The following is a 24,979-nucleotide window of genomic DNA, read 5'->3' as shown; positions in this document are numbered from 1 at the left end:
CCAGGTGTAGGTGAGACACACCTTCTGGGGTAGCCCATTTGTGGAAGATCCCCTGGGGAAACCCATAGACTGTATCTATTAAGGACATGTGTCTCTTATTTTATCCTCCTAGAACATTTCACTTTTCTAATGTCCTGATTTGCATTGTGTAAGGCTTGTGTTTTTTTTAGCTATGGTATTGCACTTTTTTTTTTTTCTGTGGTATTGTAGTAGGCTACATTTAGTTACAACATAAATGGTCTTAAACATAAATAGGATTTTTAATCTCACAAAAAAACAACGCAAATAAAATAAAAACACTTGATTTAAAGAAAAATCTCTTACAACTACCGTATGGTCTAAACGCCTTTCCAATGGCCCGTAATATGCGAATCTTCAAGTGTCCATAAAGCATCTAGAAATCTGACTGGATGCATGCAATAGATTAAATGTAGCCTATGTTACAAAACAACCCATGAGCGCATGGATAAAATTGAGCTGTTATTTTCTGGAACTATCGTCACCATGGTGAGCTGTCATCGTGCACCCCGGATTCTTCTGACGTCGCACTGACGCCAGAACCTGCATGCTGCGTTCGGGTGATAACATTAACCCCGTAAAAGTAGCATACATTATATATTCTATAGTTTGTTATTAAATTAACATGGTTCATATTTGGCTACAGCGGAGAAACAAAAAAAAGGAACGCAGATGTAACACATGATGAAATGTTGCCTATTATTTAGTATTTCACTTATAAAGCTTCTACCAATGTATCTGATGTAAGAAAGAAAAAAGAAAGAAAAACAATAAATACACGACACAATAATGTTTTTTCTTCAGACGTTTGAATTGAAGTCACACACAACTCTGTCACAGGCCAAGTAAAGGAAAACGTTGTAGCCTAGTAATGTTTATACTGTCAGCATTATTCTTCATTTTACAAACAACGGCTTTGTTTTCAAGTCTACATCTCACTGTGTTTTTGTTTTCAATATTTACAAACTCGGTCGTTCTATGGAAAGTGACAGATGTCCACGTTGTTTTCCATTGTGTTAACTTCTTACTTACTATAGGCTTTACCTCGCATGCCGTATATCCGACAGTCCATGAACGTCCCCACAAACCGAGGAGGCTCCTCCCCAACAACAGTTCCCGACCTCCGACGAGAATACAAGCTGCCACATTGAAGAGGAACAAAAAGGCGACCTGGCAGCGGTTATTACACTCCCTCCACTTTCTCCGGGTAGTCACGGGATTTCAATGTTCAGCCTGCTATTTGTAAGTAACCGATATCCTAATAAAAATAAAAAACCAGATCGTTTGAAACTTGACTGTGATATGATCGTGCCCGGTTACACTATCACACATCCGCAAGAGCCTATTAAGAACTTGGGGATACACGTTGTTGGATGATTAGCACAACAGAAGGGAGCTAAGTTAACCCGAGTAAATGAAACAGTATGTAGCCACGTTAACGTAAGTACAGCTTGGGATGATCAAAACCTTTTGCTGTCGTTACGTATACTGTTAAAAAAAAAAAAGAAAATGGTGTCGACGTCTTTTAATTTCAGCCTGATTATTTTTTGCCAATCAGTGTAACTCACCCTGAATCCAGGGAAGTCTCACAAAGCCAGCCTTAATGTTTTCTCTGGACCGGTTGCTAATCGTTGCTGGGAAAAGCAAAGTGACGGGAGCCGAGTTAGCTTGCTGGCTAACTTAGCCACATTAGCAGAGGTTCTTCCTCGAACAATAAGACAACATATATGGTTAACTTTACGACCACCTAAGCAGTTTGCGGCCACTAGCTTTATTTTTATTTTTCCCCAACACATTCTATTTTTTTTGTCTTGTACAACATCTTACAAATGTCTGCACGGAATGCCGTCTCCAATTTCATAAAATAAGAGCTAGCGTTATCCCGAGATATACGATAAGCTATTTGGTGTGTCTGCTCTCGGGAAGCTAGCTTAACGTGGACGATGGTCTGGTTATAGTTTTAACAGTTGTCTTGGCAACCGCTGGCCACAGAGGCTCCCACTTTACCAAATATGTTGAAACTGTGAAACAAGGTTGTGATTTAATGTGTTTTTAACTTTAATTTGTAGTTAATTCTGAACCCACGGACGTAGGTAGCGGCGTAAGTGTTCGCTAAAGGTAGATAGCGACTGAGCTAGCTGCCTTCCGCCCTTTGTGACAAATCTTGACCCAGAGCGTGGTTGACCCATTTATTTGGAGCGAAGCAAATGGGTTATTAACGACAGAAAGGCGGGTGACAACCTCATATTTCCGGTGTGCTGGCTTTTGTCGTCTTTTGGATACGCGTTTGTATTGTAAAACTACTGTCACGGTACTAAACTAGCCGGTTTGACAAAGTCCATTCGTAAGCCGTTCAAGTGAACTGTATTTAACAACAGGGTTAGGCGGGCCTTCGATTTAGACATGTCTGGTTTCCTAACACAGAAAGCGCCCTACCATTTAGCCATGTTGGTTGAAGTGAAATGAGGAAATGCACTTGGAGAGGAAGTTGACTAGAGCAGCTGTGACACTAAAGGCCGCAGCACATTCCCATGCCTCTCAGTTTTCAATTTATGACCTTCCAATGGTTTCAGTCTCCCCTCTGGTAATAAATTCTAGTGGGCAGCTAATACAAATGAATAGCTTTGTACACTCCTAACAACTTAGGTGGGTGAGTCAATGTGTAACTGGTGTAACAGGTAAGCTAATTATACATTCCTTCCTGTGAGTCACTGCAAGGTGACCTAATTTGCTGGCAGAGAATATAAGAGATAAGATGCATTCATGTATCCAGTTATCACAACAAACTGAGGGCATGGGGATGGATAGTTGATGGAACAGAACATATTGTTATATATCATAATGTTTCAAGCTAAATTAAAGAAGTGTATCACTTTGTGTTGCGCTAGCAGGCAGCGATGGTGTACACACGCACTTGCTTGACTAGTGTTTCACAACTATCACAGAATAATACTGAGTCTTTATTTGCTGTTTATTGTGAAAGTAGGTCACTTCCACCTGTGACCATAGCTGACATGCAGTTCAAACTAGAAATAGTATGGCTCCTCTCAGTCCAGCTAAAGACAGACCTGTACAGTGGGATGCTCTCATTCATGAGATACCACACTGCAAGCCAAAGTCCATATACCCTAGGTTCTAGTCTCTAGGAGCATTGTGTACTTATTTTTGCACATAGTTTTTAAACTATATAATGTAAGACTATCCTATATTTAATTTGTGCTGCATCTCTGTTAAACACATACAAATTATTCTCAAATCTAGGTATTACTTTGTTTTTAATGATAAGACCCACAAATATAGCTATTTTGGGCATTATTTTCCCGGTTTTTGGATGTAGCTGTACATCCCCCTTCATAAAGGTCTCTTCTACCGCATGCGTTACCATTGCTTTGTACTGCTTACATACCTTTTTGTATGTTTTAGGTTGAGCTGTAGCCTAATTGACATTTAATACTAACACAAAAGTAGTTCCTCTGTCTACAGCATGAAATAGGGCAATTTCAGAAGAAGGGAAGTTCTCAGCCTTGGTTACCGTAACTGTGAAAGGTGAGCCCAAGTTTACAGTAACATGACTCCAAATTACAAGGAAGGTTACTGGGGTAGAGTGAGACCTATGTTGTAGCCTGCTGGCATTGGGCCCATCTCACTACAGGGTGTCTTGAGTGTTGAAAAGTTGGGTTGAAAGTCTTTCCAGATTTACATAATTATCCTCCTTGAAATCTAGTTTTGCCTCCAGGGGCCTGATTGTGTTAACTAAGAAACACAAGCTATGGTTCGGTTGTGTTGGACTGCTAAAATCCCCCTCTCTACAGCTATGTTGTTTTGTTGTGATGAGCTCAAAGAGGAAAGGGAGGATGAAATGCCCACACCTTTTTCCTTGTTTAAAGCCATTAAATAAAAAGCCTTGAAAGATCAGTATTAGGAACCATGGGCACCTTGTGTTTCGTGTTAGTTAATGAATCTATCATGCCCTGGTCGGCACAGTGTTCGTTTACTGTTGTTGCCACAGCGCTGGGATAAAGCAAAGGCACAGTCTCTGTAGCACTGGCAGTGCCTGACAGATTGACACCTCTTCTAGATGCTGCTGCATTGCTGCCATCTGAAACTATAGCAACAGGTAGGAACATAGTCTTCCTTTTATATTTGTGTTTATAGCTACCTTGTCTAACTACAGCTGGAAGAGCTTCAGTTAGCTGGGTAAAAAAACACTGTCCTAAACATGCTAAAGGGAAGGGTGTTGTTATTGTTATTAGAGCTGTTGTTTGTAGGCATATGTAGCTGCTCTCCTTTACTGATCCAGAAAGTGTTTTAGTTGGGAGCAACTGTAGTCTAGAAAATGCTTGGTTGTTGCGTGTAAACAAGTTCACTGTTTTTCCTGTTACAGAGGTGCTGTTTTGTTTCCCAGCTTTTCTTTATTTCATTAAGCAGCTTATTAAACTCATGAAATGTGTGACCACCTCTTGGCCTCAATCTAATGTGTTAATTTAGGCCACAATCTGAAAAGATTGTTTTGGTACCAAAATGTAATCGAAGACCACAAGGTACATCTTCTGTCCCTGGTGAGTAATGGATTTCATAGGTGAAAGGATAGACTCCTAGATTCTGAACCCCAACCCTCTTCAAAGCTCTTTCGGCTTCTTAAGCTTTGCTCAATGAATGTATAAAGATGAGCACCGTTGCTCTTCTCTGATCTCTTCGCGAGGGACATCAAAACTCCCTACAGGGATACTTGTTGCTACTGCTGAGATAATGGTAGTTATGGCAACAGCCGCACCCCCCCCCCCCCCCTTCCCCAACCCCATGCTGCTCTAAGAAGGCCATGTTAGTTTCCAAATGTCAGAAGAATTGATGGCACAGCGGGACTGTGCACCTCTCAGCAAGAAGTGTTAGCAGACATTCTCCTGTCTGGGTCCATCTCTGTTACAGAGGGTTGACCTCTTAATTTCATGTTAATATTCATTTACTTTCCTCTAGGTTGGTTTCAGTGAAAGCATATGATTCCTGGATTGACACTAGATCTGCACGTCTGTGTAGTGACACCTTGTCCTATTACTGACTCATCAGCACTAGAGCTGTGCAAATTTTTGCTCTGCCTGCTTATATCTTGTGCCGTACTCCTTAGTATCACATGTTCTTCTACACCTGTAGATTTCTTCAGTTAATTTGTGGATTAAGATCCAAGATTATAATTTGTAAAAAAACATATTCCAGATATAGATTCATATGAAGAACTTACTTTTCTGCCCTAAATAAGATCAGTCACCCATCATTATTGACATGAATCTAGATAGCTATGTTAGTGGCCCTTTTTAAAAAGGTTGGTTAAAGTGCAGGTGGTCATTTTATACACTGTCAGCTGATGGACGGTTCTACTTTTCACGCAGAGTCTTTGCAGTCTGATGCCCTACCTTAAACCGTGACTAGATTGCAACATCATATCTTAATGGTTGTTCTGAATGGATGAGTTTTACCAATCATTCAGTGATCCACTGAAACATTAGGGAAACTGTTTCAACAGCTGTGGCTCAAACAAATCTTTCAGGTCTTTAAGCTCATAACTAGTGACGTCCCAGTAAGGTATTTTGTTGATATGTCATCAAAAATTAAAACAAATATTTTCAACTTCGATAAACCCCTTGAGTGCAACATGAAATGATTAGCTCCTTTTAATCGCGAGGAAAAGCTAAAGCAGCAGGTCCAGTTTTCCTCAAGCCCATGAGTTCTGTTGAATATCCATAAATCAATTAGAGAATACGAGATAGTTTCTCTCTTGTTTTTTGTGTGATTCTAAACAGAACAATCGGTCATGAAGTACAGTTTTTAATATTTTGTCCAGGCTTTCATGGAGCGTGTTTTTTTGGCAGGAACACTTTTGTTTGTGATGATAACCCATCTTACCTCCTCTGGTTCTTTTGTCAGCAGGGAATCAATTTCCTCTTGTGTTTCCCCTCTTAATCCAAATTCAAATCATAGGCAAATGTTGTGCCTGACTTTGTTCCTCTTTCAGATGTTATTGTTTAATGTAAAGTGTAATTAAAAAGTGCAAGTAGGCTGCAGCGAGGACAGGACAGGTCTTTGTTTGCGTTCTCCTCTTTTCATTCCCATTTCTAAGGTACTGAGCCCTGGTCTCTTTCAGTCCTTTCCAGAGGCCGATCAGTCCTTGTCCCCCTCGCCCTCCCCCTCCCCCTAAGCGCTATCAGAGGCCTTTGATCGTCATACTGTTTATCGGTGCTCACTCAGAGGCTGTAAAGCAGTGTGATAAGTGGGCTTTGCCATGTGCCAGTGCATGCGTGCGTAGTGGAGTGTTCTTCTGTTCATGGAAATAGCGGGGTTACATATTCTCTCACCTCCCGTCTCCAGCCTAAATTACACGGACAGAAGAAGCCAGAACAACAAGTACTCTGGGGGAAGATTAGCTCCTGTCCTCTGGGAGCAGAGAGAGGTAACCTGTTGTGTTAGATAGGGGATATCTGTTTGCTTAAAAGTCAACAACATTTGGATGGCCTATACAACTGTCTTTATCAGTTGTCCTTAATTTCAGCATTTTTTAAATGATTATTCATTTTTTCTCAATTTAAAAAAAAAACACACAAACTATATATAGTCTAGTAATGAGCAGTAACTGAACTTGTCTCAGCATCCTTAGCTAAAAGCCAATAAAAGGGCAAATATAGTGTATACACATCAGTTTACAACACCATAACATACTTGGCTACTGTTGAAGGAGTTAACAGTAAATGATAAGCGGATATAATTAGGTACAGGCGTTTCAGGACCTCTGTCATGTCTAGACTCAGCATATCTTGTCTGCAGACTTTATCAATTGTTACAATTGTTTTCAATTGAGTTAAAATTGGGATTAAGCTAGGTGAGCCATTGTAGTAAATCTATAACCCCTGAAGAAGGTTTATAGCTTCACCAGGCTTCTGCCTTGGCTTCAATCTGACCTGTGGGCAGCACTGAAGATTTTTGTGTCAGCAGGGATGGTGTGTTGTATTTATGCAGTGTGAAAGCACTATAGATAAATGTGCCGTTTCTGGTTTAAGGTAAACATTTCTTTTAAAAGCCCAACGGAATAGCCCTACATTCTTCTTACCAAAAGACCTTTGTATAAACTATCCAGAAACGATCTAGTAAGTGTGTGTTATCATGATTCTACTTATGTGCAAATTATGTCATTTTGACAACTTCAGAGCAAACAAGGACCCCTTAGTACAGGCCAAGATGTTTCAGGAGTATCACCTAGGGCGGCTGAATAAACACTAAACAAACACTGTGAACCCTGAAAAAAGACACTGTGTGCAGCCGTTGCCTTGCAAGTACCCAAACATTGCTTATTTTGCTCTCTTCATTTAGAACAGCTCTGTTAAAAGATAAATGGAGTTAAGTAGCGTTTGAGCTATCATTATTATCTTACATTAATCAATGTTCACCTCACCAGCTGTCTGCTACAGGCAACTTACCTGAAACAAATACCTGCAGTTAACTGGATTAATCTTTTACATTGTGGATGGTCATTGTTGCTGTAAGTCTTCTCTTAAAAAAAAAAACCTGCATGTTCATTACATCAGCTCGTAAGCTAATTAGCTAGCTCATGGAAGTGAGACAGATTTTATGAACACCCACATATGATGGAACAACCGATCGGTCATTTCCTCATGAATAAATCTCTCTTCATTTATTATTCCGTTCAGTCAGACTGATAGGGGGTGACACAAGTTATATCTTTATTAATAACAGGGAAGGTTATCTGGGCTTCTGAGAAAACAAGGCACGTCTTGTCTGCTTTTTTGCTCTTCGGGCTGCTCACAGCTCAAGTGGGCTGTTTTTCTAAATGATCACACTATTATCGATCCCAGGAAATACTTCAAGTTCATATAGTCCTGGATTAACATCATTTAAGTTAATAACACTGTAATGTAAATTATTTACTGTGTTGAAAGGATGCCCAAAAGAAATACATTTTTCATTGTTATTTTTGTTAACATTTGTTAAAATGGGTAAATAACTGATGGGTCTTTTTTCGTTCACACAAAGTCCTCATGACACCCCTGCATAAGTCAGGGCCCGTGCTTGACCACCCCAGTCAAACAAGTCTGGATTCGGCCCTGCATGTTGAACCAACATCCTTATAAACTTGAAATGTTTGGCCAGAAGCAGGAGGAAAGAGGGCTGTTTCCATCTGTGAATCCAGTGTTTGGGCGTTGCAGAAGCACGGCACAGCAGGAGTTCTGCATAGACGAACAGCGCAACCTTTTTGCCACAGACGTCGCTTTTTGTGCTAACACACAACATCCGTTTCAGAGCGCTTCTCACCAGCGCTCATTGTTGCTAGATTACGAAAGTAAACTTTCTTGGGTAATGTCTGTTAGGTGTGTTTAAGATAGTTCTATTATAATTCAAAGAAATAACAAGAAAACTTGACATGATTTGTGTCCTGGCATTGGCTGCAGCTCTAGACCTGGACATTGTTCCCTCGAAAAGACGAGTCAGACTTACTAGTACCTTGCCCGCCATTGTTGTTGACAAAGCTGAAATCAGAGGTCCCGTCCCTTCGTGATTTTGATTGGTCGGTGAGGGAGGGAAATGGAATCAGAATTGAGATTCCGTTTCTGTGTCCCTCATTTTTGACAGTAAATGAGTAATTATTGATGCAGTGTTCTATTATACCACTTCTCTACAGCACATTTCTAGTGAATATTTGACTTAGAATGTGACATTATCTTCACAGTAAATCAGGAGGATTTATGGTTAAGCTTTGACAAAAAAAACATTGCGTAAGTAAAACATCGACACAGTACTGTGTCGATGTTTTACTTAACAACAGCAACAGCATTGCAGTTTCATCATTTTTTTTCATGCTTTAAAAAGTGGCAAAAGAAGTACTATGTCTCAAAATACAGAGTCTGAGGTTTGGTTATGGTGCTGGTAGGGCTAGACATGCTTCTCACAGAGCTATAATTAAGCTAAGCCAACCCTCATGACAAGTGAAGTTAAGGTGCTATTCTCAGCAGAAGTTTTGAGTGTACATGTACCTGTTTTCCCCCATCCATGACACCATTCTGGGAAAACTACAGGGTGGCACGTTATCAGAATTCAGTCAACAAAGCATGAGGCCACATAGAATCCACTGACTTGAAGTATCACTTTTAGGCTGAAACTCCTGTTTGTACACCCCCGGTTGTGCACACCTCATGTGGGACGCTGTAGCAGTTTAGGATTTTTGGTGGATTCCGGTTTTGCATACATGCTTCTGTATCTTCTTGCATGTCTCGACATGTTGTGGGATTTCACTGTTTGCTAATTACACCAGATAAACTGGTGAAGCTAAAAAGAAAAGGGATTAGAAGCTTAACTATCGTTGCTCATTGTAGTTATACGTGTGTTCTTTCAGGCTTGCCTATGCGTTTGACTGTCCCCCTTTTCAAGCATGACTGATATTAAGAGTTGTGCACACTACTTCCTTAATGTGTGTTGTGTTTACTGGAGGGCATGTTGACCTGTTACTATACCCCCCACTCAAAGGCCCCTGCAGTCTGGGACTGTGTCCAAAAAATTCACAGCCTGCTTTTGTCTTTATTTAAAAGCAAATTTCCCTTGCCTGTAACTTTGCTAAATGTTGCTTGGTGCTGTTCTCGTGGCGGATTAATGTTGGGTCTTTGTAAATAATGATAAAATGAAATGCCAAATGCTTTTGGACAGTGCATCCAAAGCATTTTAAGCATGAAAGAAATTAAACTGGAGGTGTGCTTTAAAAAAAAAAAAAAAAAAAAAAAAAAGTCCTAACCTGGTGATTGATTGTTCAACAGGCATTCATGTGAAAGTATGCCAACAATGCAACACATTAAAATCTCAAGTTACTTCTTAATTTTCACTTGATACTTCTGTCCTGTTATCATGTATAAAGAGATGTAGCCTGCCCGTGTAATGAAGCTGCAACTATTTCTCTTTTTTAAACAACAACAACAAGGCATAGCAGCAGACTGTAGAATTAATAGTTTGATGCACCAGTGGAGCTTGCTGGGGGGGTGACCAAACTTTTTAGGTGAACAAAACTCCAAAACTGCTGGTCTAGCCAACACCCAAGTTTAACACCAACTGTCACTCTCAACCAAATGTACCAAGTTCCCTGTAAATTCCTTCAGGCAAGAAGAAAGTTGGCGCAAGTACAAAAAAAAAAAAAAACATCTAAAGTAGTCGTATGTGTCTCTCAGCAGGGCTGCTGGTATTATAAAGTTGGCCTATGCTTAACTTTTCCCTTTCAACAAGTAACCAAGATCCTGACCAGCTTATGCTTTTCCTCTTTCTGTCCCTTCTTTAGTTTCAAATGAATGGAGAGATTTCTTAATTTCTTGTTGGAGTGGTTTATTAGAGCACACAGATAAGTTGAGGAAAGCTCCAATGCAGGGGGAGGGGGGGTGGAGGTGGATCCACCCTACGGGCCTATCAACAGCATTGACGTCACTGCAGGGAACCAGCTGGACCATCGGCAAGTGTGGTCCTCTGTTATAGCTCAGCCCCAGTAACTGCAAACTCTTAGGAGCACCCACACAAGCACGATAGACCCCCAAAGTCTAGATAGGACTAGTGTGCAGTTGCTCATGTACAAGCACAAGCATGGAAACGCGAAGGGATTTCTCTGTCAAAAAAGGATTCAACATAAGACAGAATAAGTCAGTAAAGTTGCAGTCATGTTTCTGTGTTATCCTCGGTTGTTAGACCAGAGAAAAATCAGCACGCTGCACAGCCACTATCATTCAGTGTATGGCCGCTATTTCACAACTACCAGTAATTTTAAGGTGGAGTGTTTTCTTTCATCTTACTGTCATTAGATGAAGTTGTGATTCAATCAAGCCACCTTAAATGTCGAAACAATAACGGACCATTGTATTAGTTTTTATTGTCTTATATGACCTACAATTCAGTGACAATCAGTTCTTGAAGCGGTAAAGCAAGTTAATGAATTTCAACTGGATTATGCAAACTGCAAGTATTTTATTTCCTCACTTGGAACGTGACCTTGTTCCGGAGCGCTCTGGCAGCACTACACGTATGATGATGTTTGTGCAAGAGGTAACCATTGTCCAGTCCCGGTTTGGGCTGGAGCAATATGAGAGCAGGCCAGCGGGGGTAGAGGGGACGTAGGGGGCGATCATGCTGCAGTACGGCACAGGACAACTGGGCCTAGTTTGAGTGCGTCCTTAGCTTCACTTTTTTTCACTCTTTACTCCGGTCTTTCATTACTGCTTTTTCACTTGTTTAATTTTCTTATCCATTGTTATGTCTCTTGGAGCTTTTTTCTCTCCACATCACTCCAATTTCTTCTTGTAACGTACTCCCTGGTCCATGCTCTCTTTGACATTTTCAAACATGTTATCTCGTTTTTGTCATTCACTGAGAACAAAGACATAGCTCTGTGACACTTGGCCCCATTTCTATTCCAGCTGTTTGATTGCAACTGTCAATTGTTTCATCTTAATAAGGCTTCTGCAGTTTTCATGTCCATGCATTTGAAAGGAAGAGGCAATACTTGGCTTCACTTGTATTCATACATGCATTGCTTTTGTTTTTATAAAAGCATGCAGGCTGAGTAAATTGTGAGCAAGACAGTGAAATGAGAAAGGTGTGCTTTGGGTGTATCTAACAGGTGCAGCAGGAGTGTTTGAGTGTTATCTCTCTCCACACTGCTCTAACTCAGAGGCGTTCAGGGCTTCCTCCCTTCTCCCCTCCCTGTCTGCCTTGCCATGGATGACAGGCGCTTACCCTTCTCTGTGACTTGGCTCTCACTCAGCTGTGCAACCCTACAGCTGCTTTGAGGCAGTACAGTCTGGTCATGCCCAGTCTGGCTTCAGACAAAACATCAGCGAGGCTCAAGCACAACCTCAGACCACTAGACAGGGCTGCATGTAATACCAACATCTTTCGCAAAGCGGGAAGGAGATAGACTCAGACGTTTCAATTTTTGTTTTTCTACATCTGATATTTGCCTCCATGTCTTTCCAGGTTGTGTTTTCTATGTCTAGACACGTGCAGCTTACTTAAAGCTTGAGTGTGTTTTTTTTGTCTAATTTTAGAACACCCCACTTGCCCTTTTGGCAAATGCATTGCCAAACCCAGCTTCTGACTGTCTACATCAGGGGTGTCAAAACTCACATATGGTAGTGGGCCGGATTTGTCAAAAGAGACCTCATCGGGGGCCGGACAATTTTTTTTTTTTGTCACAATCAATAGGACTGAACACATGAATAGGCTCATAGTGGTGTCACACTCACTAACGGACGGGGTAAAAAATCTTGGTTTTACTCGGATTCTGCTCAAACATTTATTGAAAAACTTGCTAACATTGACCATGTTTCAATTAGAGGTAACATTAATGTGAACTTAAATGTTCCAAAAACATCTAATAGAGTTCAGAACAAGTTTTTCAAGTCTCCCTCTTTTAAAGATAAAGATAAACTTTATTGATCCCCCGTGGGGGAAATTTGTGCATTTTAGCAGTTTTTCCCAGCCGCAAGTTGTAAAATCGGAAATCAAAAAAACTTTTCCTTCATAACATCTTAACTGTTTTGTTATTAATGAACAACCGCATCAAGCACAATAAGATTTTCTAAATGTGATCAATCTAGTGAAAATGAAAAGCCAGTACAATATTGAAGCACTACTCTGCACTAGCTCTAGAATTTAAGACCTGTGGTTGGATAATCCTAATTACAGTGAAACACTTCACAGTTAGCCCTCCCACTGCTGCATTTTCCTTTGTTTTCATGCTATCTTTCCAGCTATCACTTCTCCAACTTGTTGCATAGATAGTTTTGTTTTCATTGATAAATAACAACGCTGTAAAGTTGAGCTTCCTCATGTTGAATGTTCTTCATTCAATTTGCTCTAAAAACCTGGATGGCTTGGCGAACGCCTGTCAAAACTGATGACTCAGCCTGAAACGGTTTGCAAGCTACCCATGCCCTGATTCCCATTCTTCTGCAGCTTAATCACCTGTTTAGGTTTACGTGTCCCTTTCTGTTCTGAGATACCATGGTCCTTATCAGCCCTTACCCGCTACTCCCTGCTCTCCCACACTTCCCATCTGCTTCTCTCTCCTCTCTGTTCTTTCTCCCGTGTCACTGTACGAGATTTCTGTGAGAGGCCAGCTGATTTGGGAAGTTGCCCCTATCGCTCTCCAGTCTCTCCATGACTCTCCCTTTTTTTTTCTTGCAGTGCTACTCCAGCAGTAGAACACGTGATGAAGAGCAGGGCACCAAGGGGGTTTTCTCTGGGCGGCTGCGTGGGCCTCGGCCTTTACTCAGTGACCTTTCTCCCAGTTTAGTATATATACTTGTACAAAGACAAACATGCGCAAATGGCCGGATGTAACACAAATATACTTGATAGAAGTTCATCTTTTAAGGCCATTTAAAACCATGCAACAATTGTCTAATTCTGTTTCATTGTTTTACCTAAATCTCCCCTTTTCCATCATTATTATTTTTCTCTGAACTGATTCATATTTAGAGCATTTTATAACTCAGGGTGTGTATTCCCCTGTGGTGGATGATCAAGATTTCAACTATTCAGTGAGAAAGAAAAAAACAACACATTTTACAGAGACAAGATTTCTGTAATATTTTCCTCTTTTTGGATACCACAGTCGAAAGACGTACAAGAGAAAAAAGGAAAGAGAACTGAGACAACATGCAGCCTCTGTAAATGAGGCGTATACCCAGCACCTCTAATTACAGTGTTTTAATTCAAAAAGTCCTTCAATTGATATTTATCTAAACACTTTTTTTCTCCTGATGCAAAGCTATCCTCAGGACTGTCGGTGATGGATATAAAAAGCGTTTGAATGGTTACTGTCTTTATGGCTGTCTGCATGTGTCCTCATTTAGTGATTGAGTAAAGTAAAGATCCACAGCTTGGTATTAATCCATTATCAATACTGCATTAATAGTACCAGCCACAGAAACTCTGATCCTTCTGTGATAGACTGCAACACATAGATTTTAGAATTTAAAATTGATTCCTCCATGAGCTTTTTTCTTTATACAATGTTTACACTTGGTCATTTGAGATATAATTGTTCATATTATCTTTAGCTGTTTGCATATTCCGTTAAGCTCAGCTGTGCCAAGATAATGAATTTGAGGACTGTACAGCTGGGATAATCATAGCAGCTGTATTTTACAGTGTGTGACAATGAATGTTGTATTTCACATTCAAGCTCAAGGTTGCTGACATGCTCTGTCAGTATTCAAAGCTTTAGTATACACCGACTCTTGTTTCCTGTGTGGTTTAACACTCTTTTGCTTTTACAAACACATTTGGTGTGTGCGTATGTGTGTTTGTTTTGTTCCTTCTGCATCTGTGCAGAGTGTCACTGCGGAACCAGTTTGCATATTTCAGAGTGATTTGCATGTGTTCCCTGAAACAGGCTGGCATACAGCTGGGCAGGGCTAATGTCACAACCAAAACTCACTTCTCTTTTGACAAGCTGAAGACTGAGGCCCAAAGTTTAACTGCTCTTCAAACACTACATTTTTTTGGAATTCCATAACCTTAATCTATCTGTCTTTGGCAAATATTTTTGTCAAGCTCACTTGTCATGAAGTACACACAATGCATTGTTTACATTGTCCCCATCAAATCAGTGCAAAGAGAGTTTTGTGGACTTGAACAGTTAATCATGAGAGAATGGCAACCAATTCAGATAATGTCTTTGTGACTCCCATGCAAAGTGTAATATTGATGATGTCAGCAAACAACTTCTCGTGCTGTCCCTTTGCCCAGATGTCTGCCTTTGTGCCAGCTACTACCCTACATTTAAAAAGCAGAATGTATGAAGACACTCTGGCAACCACCCACAATCTGAGTGCTTTTCATTATTTAAGCAAAAGCTGTCATTGTGGTGCCCTTTGTTCTTCCATTAACTCCTTTTGTTCTTCAGTGTTTCCTCAATGTTTCAGCCTCTTTTTGACTTTCTGCCATGCTTTTTGATTTTCACATTTCATAGGAAAAAAGCAGGTAACCTGCCCCCTGTCGCCCCTTATCTAACTTTTACCCCTCAATCTCTTGAAGTTCAGAAGTGAAAAGGGTTTCAAATCTGGTTCCTCTTTTTCCAAACTTCAGTCGTATGCCTGCAGCAGTGACGCATTGTTTTCAGTACTGCTTAGAGGTGGTAATTAAAGGCGTCACACAGAATAGGCTGTCACTAAAAACAAAAAAGCAAGGCTAGGTTTGAGTGCCAATACATACAAAAAAATGAAGGGGAGGGACGGAAGTCATAGTGCCCTGTGACAGTGGGTAGTGGGTGGGAAAAAAGAATAGAGAAGAAAGTTGGTGTTGTTGAGGAGTGGCCCTCTAAAAAGAAGTAGTAGTCAAACTGCAATAGTAGTCAAACAGGTTGGCAGTTGAGAGACACATTTAAAATGTTTGTACCATCTTGCAGTAATGTTAAATTGCCTGAATGAAATAGGAATCGAAAGAGAAACAGACTACAGAGAGTCTTGTGTCAATCTCGAGGAGGTGAAAAGAGGGAGCGTGGGACTGAAATGTCTGAGGCTGTTTGAAGCTTTGCCCACACCACAATCCTCACCTTGTGACTACTGCCTGTGACACGGTGCTGAAGTCCAAGCTGTTTCCCTCCGTTACCCTCCCACTACGTTGTGTACGTAGTGGGTGTAGCAATAATTGGCCTTCGTCATAGACTTTCCCTCCTCTCTCTGCTCCCTCCCCTTCCTTTCCTTCTCCCTATCCCCTGTGTTGCTCTGGGATGGTTCTAGCCAGTTTGTGGCGGCTGGGTTTAGACTGTCAAGGACTTGGCACAGTTTGAGGGACTGCTCCTTGGCTGGTTACCAACCAGACATTACCTGTTCTCTGAGACCCCTGTGAAGCATGTGTGCTCTGTACTGTGCATGTTATTAGTTTCCATTTTGGTGACAGGTAGTGAATTAAACAAGTGCTGTAATCAAAAGGTATAGTCAGTCCACAGTCTGGAAAGTAGCTGCAGTCATGATTGTATCTTTCTCTGGAGACTGGACTTAAATTAGCTTAAATGCTGAAAGCTGGTATTTCAATAGCAGAGAGGTCTGATGAAAATTTTTAGTTTCAAAAGACAACTGCCTTCTCTCGTTGTGAATGCTGTTCAAATAGCAGTACTGGTATTGGAAATATCTCAATTCAATCTAAAATGCAAGATAAGGAACAAGAGAGTACACAAGTCTTGATTTTTTTTTTGTTGGGGGGGGGGGGGAATCATGAAAACAATGCACACCCTACCAGATATCAACTCTTCTTGACCTCTCAAACAGTATTCTGTACAGCAAGTTGCAGTGTGCTGCCAACATAAGCCCTGTCACCTTTTGCCTTTGCTGTGACTTAACTCGTCGTGTTTCTGCAATGCCATAACGCAATGTGAATCGAGATACTGAGACACACACATTAAGCTGTGATAAGCAGAATCAATACAAATGTACAAAGATTGAATGATGGCTTCGTTATAGCTTTGTTATGGTGCACTGGTTTGCCAGGGTACTTGAGTTGTCATGGACACAAGTTCTTCTCAGTGGCTGCTCTGAGGTGGGCTGCTTTGCTATCCTGTTGTGTACTAGTCTTTTTTCAAAAATCTACATTAAATCCCAGGTTAGGGTTACATCTTTTCCATATACTATGAGTTTGTATTAAAAGCTACTATGTAATTCAGTTTCCCATTTTATATTGTTGACATGACACAGTCAACAGATAAATATTTAACAACTTGATCTATTTTATGAAACATGTATGGACACTTGCATTCAGTGTAAAGACTAGTCACTCACTAACTCGTAGAATTAATGTTTATAAATGACTACTTTGTGAACAGACCAGCAGCAGTTGTGATTATAGTGAAATGATTGGCTTAGACCAGCCTGCTAACACGTTTTAAGAAGCTGCTTATTATGTCATTTAAAATAATGGCTCTTCGAAGTAACACTTATTCAAATTGCCAGTTCAACATAAAGACACAAAAGCCGTGTGTGTGATGTCATTTAAATTATTATTATACAACCTCACTCTCTCTCTCCTCTCTCTCTTGGCAGGGTTTCTGTGTTGACTTGAGCTGCACCTATATGGCGTGTGTGAGCGGAGAATTTTGCCAGGCACAGCACCTCACCTGCGCGGAGAAGTGAATCGGCCGCCCCCCAAGGGACTACGCTACCCAGAAACCCCCCTGACTGCCAGCTCGCTAGGAACTGCTGACTCCTCCAAAGGCCCCCCACCCTGGGATATTGCGTAGTCCTTGGCCCGACCGCCCTGCGTGTCCTGACCAATACGAAAAGACCTTTGCTTTCCGCTTTCTCCTCGAACAGCCAATCACAAACAGCTCTCCTGAATGGGGTAAACTGATTGGATGACTCCTGGATAGTCTCTCCATCTTTTTTTTCTTTTTTTATTCTTTTTTTTTTTCATTTCAATTCATTTTTTTTACATCTTGGAGTACTGTGGACTAGTGAACCCTTTTTGTAACATTTCTCTGTGTACATCATCCCATATTTGAACACCTGTTGTCCTCTTGACCCATCCTCCTCAACGTGTTGTCATTTTTATTTATTCAACCCTTCCTTGAACATACACATATATATATATATATATCCTAGCATTCTTTGCTGACTTCTGAGCCAAAAAGTCGCTTTCGTTTTTGTAAGAGTATTGTATTGTAATTGTTTTTTAAGCCGTCTCGCCAACATGAACCGCCCCGCTGCAGTCGAGATTGTCCACGAGTGCATGAGGTTCCTCATCACCCACAACCCCACCAATGCCACGCTCAACAAGTTCACTGAGGTACGCCTGCATTTCAATGCTTTGATCTGTGAGGATACTTTTTGCATGTCCCGCATCTAAAACCCCCTCTCTTCTTGATCTTCAGGAGCTAAAGAACTTTCATGTGAACACACTGGTGAGAGTTTGTGATGCCACCTATGATAAGGCTCCCGTGGAGAAGGAGGGGATACAAGTTGTGGTAAGATTAGAAACACATTTGTGTAAGCCTTGTCTATTTCTGTTTATGTCCACGTTACACATGCGATCGTGTCCCCTCTGTCTCCATAAGGACTGGCCTTTTGACGATGGCGCCCCTCCTCCCACCCAGATCGTGGATGACTGGCTCAAGCTGCTTAACACCAAGTTTCGAGATGAACCCGGCTGCTGCATTGCCGTGCACTGCGTTGCAGGGCTTGGAAGGTTAGTGACGAGAGTCGTTGTTTTTCTGGAGATTTGACATTGACTCAAAATGCAGCACTGATCGCAAAGATTGTTTTATAGAAGGCAAGATCAATTTATTAACATAGCAAATTTCACCCACAAGGCAATTCCATGTGCGTCACACAAAAAATCATGTGCCAGTATATATCTGTTTTTGTTATAATAGAGAAACAGAAATGTTTTAAATTAAATACAGTAACAGCCGGTGTACGCACTTTTAATACCTTTTTTTTTCATGTTAAAAGTTGGCTGCGTGTTATACACCGGTGCGACCAATATACCTGTATAAAATGCTGTCACAAGCGGCGTCATCACACACTGCACCCGACCTGACGCGATTGTAAATTCATCCCCATTCATTGTGTATTGATAGCTAATCGCACGCTGTGCTGGGGAAGATAGCGACACAGACCAGGCTGGCTGCGCGACTTTTTCACATTTATTTACTCACGAGGTCATAATGATGCATTTACAGAAAACAGTGGTATATTGTCCTGTAAATAAACCTTGCATAGTGCTCTTTTGCTTGAAAGAGTCCTATATTAAAGTTAAAGAGTGACCAGCGGCGTCCTCGCAAGCTAGAGGGAGTCTGCGCCACAACTTTCGCTGCAGACTTAGAGCTCAACTACCGTACTGTAGCTAGTAGGAGTGCAAACTCCACAAAGTGGAAAAAAACTAATGGAACTAAAAGAGCAACACGGCAGCACAGAAACTGCATGTTGTGGACTTTGCTGATCACAAAAGAAATCGTCACGCTTGAAGACAGTTTAAACTTTTTTTTTTCTCTCTGAGAGACCTTCAAAAACCGAATGCGTCGGTATCGGTGCGATTTATATTCCAGATTTTACAGTAGGTTTCATCCTTAATTCAAATATGTAAACCACTAAAGTTTTTGATACTATGTAAGTAAATAATGTAAGAGTTAATGCACATGAACAGGCATTGTCTCAATGAGGAAATCAGTTACGTGAATAACAAATAATCATGTAATCCTCAATCCTAAACTTCACGTGCCACTACAGGGCAGACGCAGCACACTGACATGAACACATGCAGGCTAGAGCATTGTGCACTTAAACACTGTGTTCTCTACTTCAGAGTATTGTTGCATATTCAGTAGCATTAGTTGTTACTTAAGCAGAGTCTGAAAGTGCAGAGAGAGAGACTTGACATTTAGGGACAAAAGGCTGCACTGTCACAAAGGTATTTTATGGACAACTTTTAAATGGACACGAGCCTAAAACCCTCTACTACATATCTGACAACCTGCCTTGATACAAATCATGATAACACAAACCCCATTGTTGGTTACTTAGTATCTCTGAATTCATTGATTTTGGAACATAGAATTCAGAATCGGTCGACTCTGAATGTTTTTCTCACATTCTTACTGCCTGTAGCTTTTCTCTCACCCCCTCCTCTCTTGCCTCTAACACTTGGTGTGAAAACTGAATGTGCTGAACTACATGGTGTTCTGTTGTGTCATCTAAAAAAAAACAAAAAAAACCCAACCATTGATCCAGTATCTTCTAAATGTCTCCCTCTCTTCGAGCTCCTGCATGTGCTCTATAAATAGACAATCAGCTGCTTATCTGACATCAGTGACACAACAGTCTGTTGCTGTTGCCTGGACAGACTTGGAAAAGCTGGGGCAATTACACTTGCATGTGATCCGTCTGTTGGTCATGAGTTTGCACAGGCGATGCGCAGATCCGCACAGTCATATTCACAGACCGAGGCAGAAGCACGTATGACGTCGGCAGGCTAGTGTGAAAACGTCTTTCTCAACCACAAAGGCACAATTCCTCAATGGCCTTCAGCGCTCTGCATTTCTGGGGCATTCCAGTGGTTGTATAATTAGCAGTATTGGTTGGATTGGCATTTTCTGAATTCAGACCCTCTTCTTCTTCTTCTTCTGTTTACTACAGTCAGCTGGTTTTTCCATACTTTTACAGGCCTGTGTGGGAGGCTGCAGCTATGTGCCTTGTTGTTGTTTGTCCTTTCTTAAACCATTTTCTCACCCCGCCGTCCACTGTATCACAGTTTCTTTCTTCTTCTGACTTTCTTTGAATCCCTGCGTTCTCACATTTCTTTTTTTTTTTTTTATCCCTTGTAAATTTTTGTGTGAGAGAAAAGCCGCTTGAGGAAATGCTCTGTCAGCACGGAGATTTGACCCGCAGAGTGGTCTAGTAGGTTATTTATTTTTCTCTCATCCTGCGAGAACGGAGATGCTTTTCTTACTGTAACTTATCTCAGTTAAGTGTGTGTGTATGTGGGTGCCTGCTAACACACACATACACAAAGTGCCCCAGCAGGGAAACAGTGAACATGTGCACCCCCTGTTGATTTCCCAGGCCCCTTTCCCAGGTTTAACACTCCCTCTGCCTTCAGAATATTACTATGGAAGCATGTGAACCAGGCCTTTAGATCTCCTGTTCTCCTTCTCTCCTCTAACGTCTCCTCTGCATTTATTTACCCCTCAGAGCTCCAGTCCTGGTGGCCTTAGCCCTCATTGAGAGTGGAGTGAAGTACGAGGATGCTGTGCAGTTCATAAGGCAGTAAGTACCCCCCTCCCTCTGCACTTGCATGTTTTAATGGAGATTCCAGGGATTTATTATTATTTACATTATTTATTAACAGAGTGCATGTGAAAAGGAATAGTCTTTAGGGTGTGTCTGTGTTTTTTGGACAATTTCTGAACATGCAAGCCAGTACAGTACCACCAATAGAAACAAAGTTATGCCCTGAACAATGTCTGCTTTTATAGGAGTAGTTATACATTTTGTGAAATACTTTTATTTTGCCTCCTGGCTGTCTGAAAATACAGTGAGGTGCTTCATGCAGCCAAGAAATAGTCCTCCACATAAACCCAAATAAATGACCAATTGTCATCCACACTCTGTTTTTTTTTGTTTACTGTGTGGATTACTGTGTTTTAGAGGTTCTGGCAGGTTTTTGCTGTTGCTCTTAAACAGTGCCAGGCTAACCATTTCAGTAACTCTTTGTTTTAAGCTCAGCTGCTCTTGGCCATAGCCTTATATTTAAAAGACGGATATAACCGTTTTGTATCAGCTGTCTCCTCTAACTTTGAATGACTTGTTTGATTACTGCAGCAAAAGCTTCTCTTTATTATAGAAAGAAATTAGTGTTTAAATCGTCTGCCCTTCTTTTGTTTCCTTACAGGAAGAGACGTGGAGCCTTCAACTCCAAACAGCTTCTTTACCTCGAGAAATACAGACCCAAAATGCGTCTGCGGTTCAAGGATACCAACGGCCACAACTGCTGTGTGCAGTAGGCTGCCTGTCAGTGCATCTTTCTTATGCGCATCTAGTGGGGTAATCTTCCATCAAGGGGAGATTTAAAAAAGAAAAAAAAAATATGAAGAGTGCTATCAGTAATTATTGTGATGATTTGTAAACACTGAGTCATGGTTTTTTGATCAGAGAGCAAGCCAGTGATCGAATGAATGAATCCAGATCTGGGGATCCACCAGCCGAACCAATGAATGGAAGGTCAAAGCACACAGATAGGCCCGCCTCCCGGTTACACTGTTCAACCACGGGCCAATTTTGTCAACTCGAGTCCATCCTGTTAACTTTATTTTATTATTTTTCCTTTTTTTTTTTTTATTTCAGTTGTAATCATGGGATAACAATATTCCACTTCGTGAATTTTTATTTTTACAAGCGCAATGGTGATGGGAAGATGTAATGTCAAATGATACTCTGATTTTTACTTCCACTAATTATTGATATTATGATTAGGCCAGAATAATGTACCTTTTTAAAAAAAAAAAACAGAAACAACTTTTTAAACTTTGAACACATTACGACTGTCCGTTTTGGTATTGGGGTGTTATTATTTTTTTTGCACAAAACTCAAAAAGTTCACCTGAAAATGCAGTAACGTTTCTTCTTCCTCTTACCCTTCACTGAACATAAAGTCACTTTCAGTTTAGAAGTTCACTGAGTTTGAATATGTCTGAGATATTTATTCACAAGATATATGTGTGGCAGTGATGAGTTTGGCAGGGGGCAAGGACACTTTGTTATCCAATAGTTTTTGTTGTTTTATTTTTATCCTTCGAGAGCCATGTCTTTTCTTTTTCTTTTTTTTTTTTTTTTTACCTTGTTGGAGTGCAATAATCAGTCCACCTCAGACGCCCACCAGACCCTGCTGAGCATTTTCTACACATAATGCAAACACTCACATGTCACTCATTCAGTAAGAAAAACAGGAAACAATGTATCAGCTCCTACAAACAGGTACTTCTCCTGCTTGCATTCATAAAACGGGCTACAATAGGACATCCAGAAATATGCATAGTTAACGCCACACACACACACACAGAGAGCCTAAGATCCAACCTGAAAGACAACGTTGAGAAGAATGGAAAGGGTCAGTTTTTTATCATTGTACCCATTTTGAAAAAACATCCCCAATTCGTATCGGTTCTTTAAAGATAAATAAATTGAAATAAAAAGCATTCATGTGTCTTTTTTTCTGCCTCCACTGGCAGTTGTGCTGTGAGTTTAACATCACTGTTAAATGTTGCTTTATATATGATTGGGGAAAATCTGAGCCACCAGCTGCTCTTTTCCCTACTCATACCATAAACCAATGGTGTACACGGAAGTATGAAAGTGAAAGATAAGTCATGGAGTTTGTTGTCCCTGTTCATTTTGATCCTGTTTTGAAACGCAGTGACAATGCTGACACCTTGCACTCAGCTGATAAACACACTCGGTGTTTCCCCAGACTGAGTGTGCTCATTAGGATCTGTCAGTCGAAGTGTGTCCTACATGTCCTGTCCTCAGTGGCGGCGGGTGACTCAGCACCACGTGGAAGGCACAGGACACGGCGATACTGAGAAATGACTCACGCGTCCACAACTAGTAATCACGACTCCAGCCAACACCTGAACCCTTTAGAAAGAGCGCCCCCCCCCCTGCTGGTCAAAGCCTGCCATAACAAAACTCCTCAAATCCAGTAGGAAAACATGACCAGTCTGCACTGAAATACACCGGTAAACGTTGATTAAACTAAGTGCCTCACTAAGAACAAGGCAGAACAAGTGTGTCTGCAACATGGCTAACCTCATTGTGTTGTTAGTGTTTAATTGAGTCACTGATCCACTTATTTGGACTGTAATTAAATTAAATGATTAATACTCTGACTGAACAAGTAGAGCTTCAGCTGAATAAGCACTCGTGTGATTAGGCTGTGTAACTGTAAACTAAAGTGAAACAAACTGTAAACAAATAAGATTGTGTTGCTTGTTCAGTGGATTTCATTTAGAGTGACAATCAGAAGCCTCTGTTTCAGCCTCGGCAGTGATTGTTCCAGTTATGGACGCTGTATTAATTGCAGTGCGACAGTATGACTAACGCCAATTGATGTCACCGAGGAGCCAACAGGATCTCGGGGGTTACAGCCCAGGAAATGAATGACTCAGTGTTTTTTCATCATCATGGGTGAGGTAGTGATCAGAGCCACAAACCTGTTGTGCGTGTGTTATGAGTGGAAAGCACAAGGCAATATGAAGGCCGTGTGTATTTCTCTCTCAGCAGGTTATAAAAGACGTCTTTGTATTTTCATCTCAGGTTATCCAAATAATGATCTGGTTTAAAATCACTCACAGTTTAGTTGTTTTCACACGTATAGCGACGGTATGGAAAATGGACTTGAGGTTGTACATAACTTTTCTAGTCACACTGATGGCAAATGCTGCTTTGTGAAGTGTCCCATCAGTTTTACATAATACCATTCATACGTATTCATACGCAGTGGGAGCGAGTTGGGTGTCTTACCCAAGGCCACATCAGACATGAGGCTGCAGGAGAAGGGGATCGAACCCTGACTTTCTGGTTTAGCGATGACGACTCTACCAACCTTTAATAGGAGGCACGCAGAAGTCATTAATAATAATTTAATATCACTACGTGTTTGCTAGTGCAGCAGATAACCTGGACAATTTGATTTATGAATATCTGCTGTAATAACCTGGAGAGCTGATAATATATAAATATATCAATTGCCTTTTAGCTCACAGTGTAGCCTGGTGGTACTTTTTCTGTCTTACTTGAAATCCTCTAAGTGTTACTACTTGGTTTTAACACAGAGGCCACAACCTGTGATAAGCTAAAGTGAATCATCACATGAATTGCTGTGATACAAACCTAAGGTAGATGGATAAACTTTTATAGCTATTGGGGCGGCTGTGGCTCAGAGGTTGTTGGTTTGGTCGCTCCTGCGGTCTACATGTCGAGGTGTCATTGCGCAGGAAACTCAATCCCGAGCTTCTCCCAGTGACAGCCAGTAGTGTGTGAATATGTATCAAACGGGACAAGTCAATACTGAAAGGCACATTATATGTATTATGTCACATCCTCTGCAATAAACCTGTGTGTATGAACGGGTGAATGTGACGTTAAGTGTCTGGTAGAATAGAAGTGCGCTCTAGCCTGTAGCCTAGTGGTTACCAGTGGAGGCCATGGTCCTCCAGGCGGGCGACCCGGGCTCAAATCCGACCTGTGGCTCCTTTCCCTCAAGTCATTCCCCACTCTCTCCCTTGATTTCTGACTATCCACTACCCTGTCTCTCAAATAAAGGCATAAAAAGCCCCAAAAATAAACCTTAAAAAAATAAAATAAAAGTGCATTTATGATTCAAGAAACATTAAAATAAGTTAGTTAAAAATGGAAGAATATGAGACTAAAATAAAAAC

General features: G+C 41.0%; 1 protein-coding gene across 1 annotated transcript; it reads left to right on the top strand.

The window, feature by feature from the left end:
• Positions 1–1,103: 1,103 nt before the first annotated feature.
• ptp4a2b (protein tyrosine phosphatase 4A2b) lies at positions 1,104–22,738 on the top strand. The gene is made up of 7 exons (XM_061059011.1): positions 1,104–1,260; positions 17,091–17,388; positions 17,724–17,832; positions 17,918–18,010; positions 18,101–18,231; positions 20,736–20,810; positions 21,436–22,738. The coding sequence occupies exons 2-7, from the start codon at positions 17,384–17,386 to the stop codon at positions 21,545–21,547; spliced, it is 525 nt and encodes a 174-aa protein (XP_060914994.1). The 5' UTR covers positions 1,104–1,260; positions 17,091–17,383; the 3' UTR covers positions 21,548–22,738.
• The last annotated feature ends 2,241 nt before the right edge of the window (positions 22,739–24,979 follow it).

This window comes from Labrus mixtus, chromosome 16 (assembly GCF_963584025.1).
Source record: "Labrus mixtus chromosome 16, fLabMix1.1, whole genome shotgun sequence".
In the NCBI taxonomy this organism is placed as follows: Eukaryota; Metazoa; Chordata; class Actinopteri; order Labriformes; family Labridae; genus Labrus; species Labrus mixtus.
This window is presented reverse-complemented; position numbering and strand designations above follow the sequence as displayed.

Bases quoted from the DNA above. Each gene is read 5' to 3' on its own strand.
- ptp4a2b (XM_061059011.1), top strand. The intron at 17,833-17,917 runs GTACGCCTGCAT...CTTGATCTTCAG, and splicing joins CGCTCAACAAGTTCACTGAG to GAGCTAAAGAACTTTCATGT. The intron at 20,811-21,435 runs GTAAGTACCCCC...GTTTCCTTACAG, and splicing joins GCTGTGCAGTTCATAAGGCA to GAAGAGACGTGGAGCCTTCA.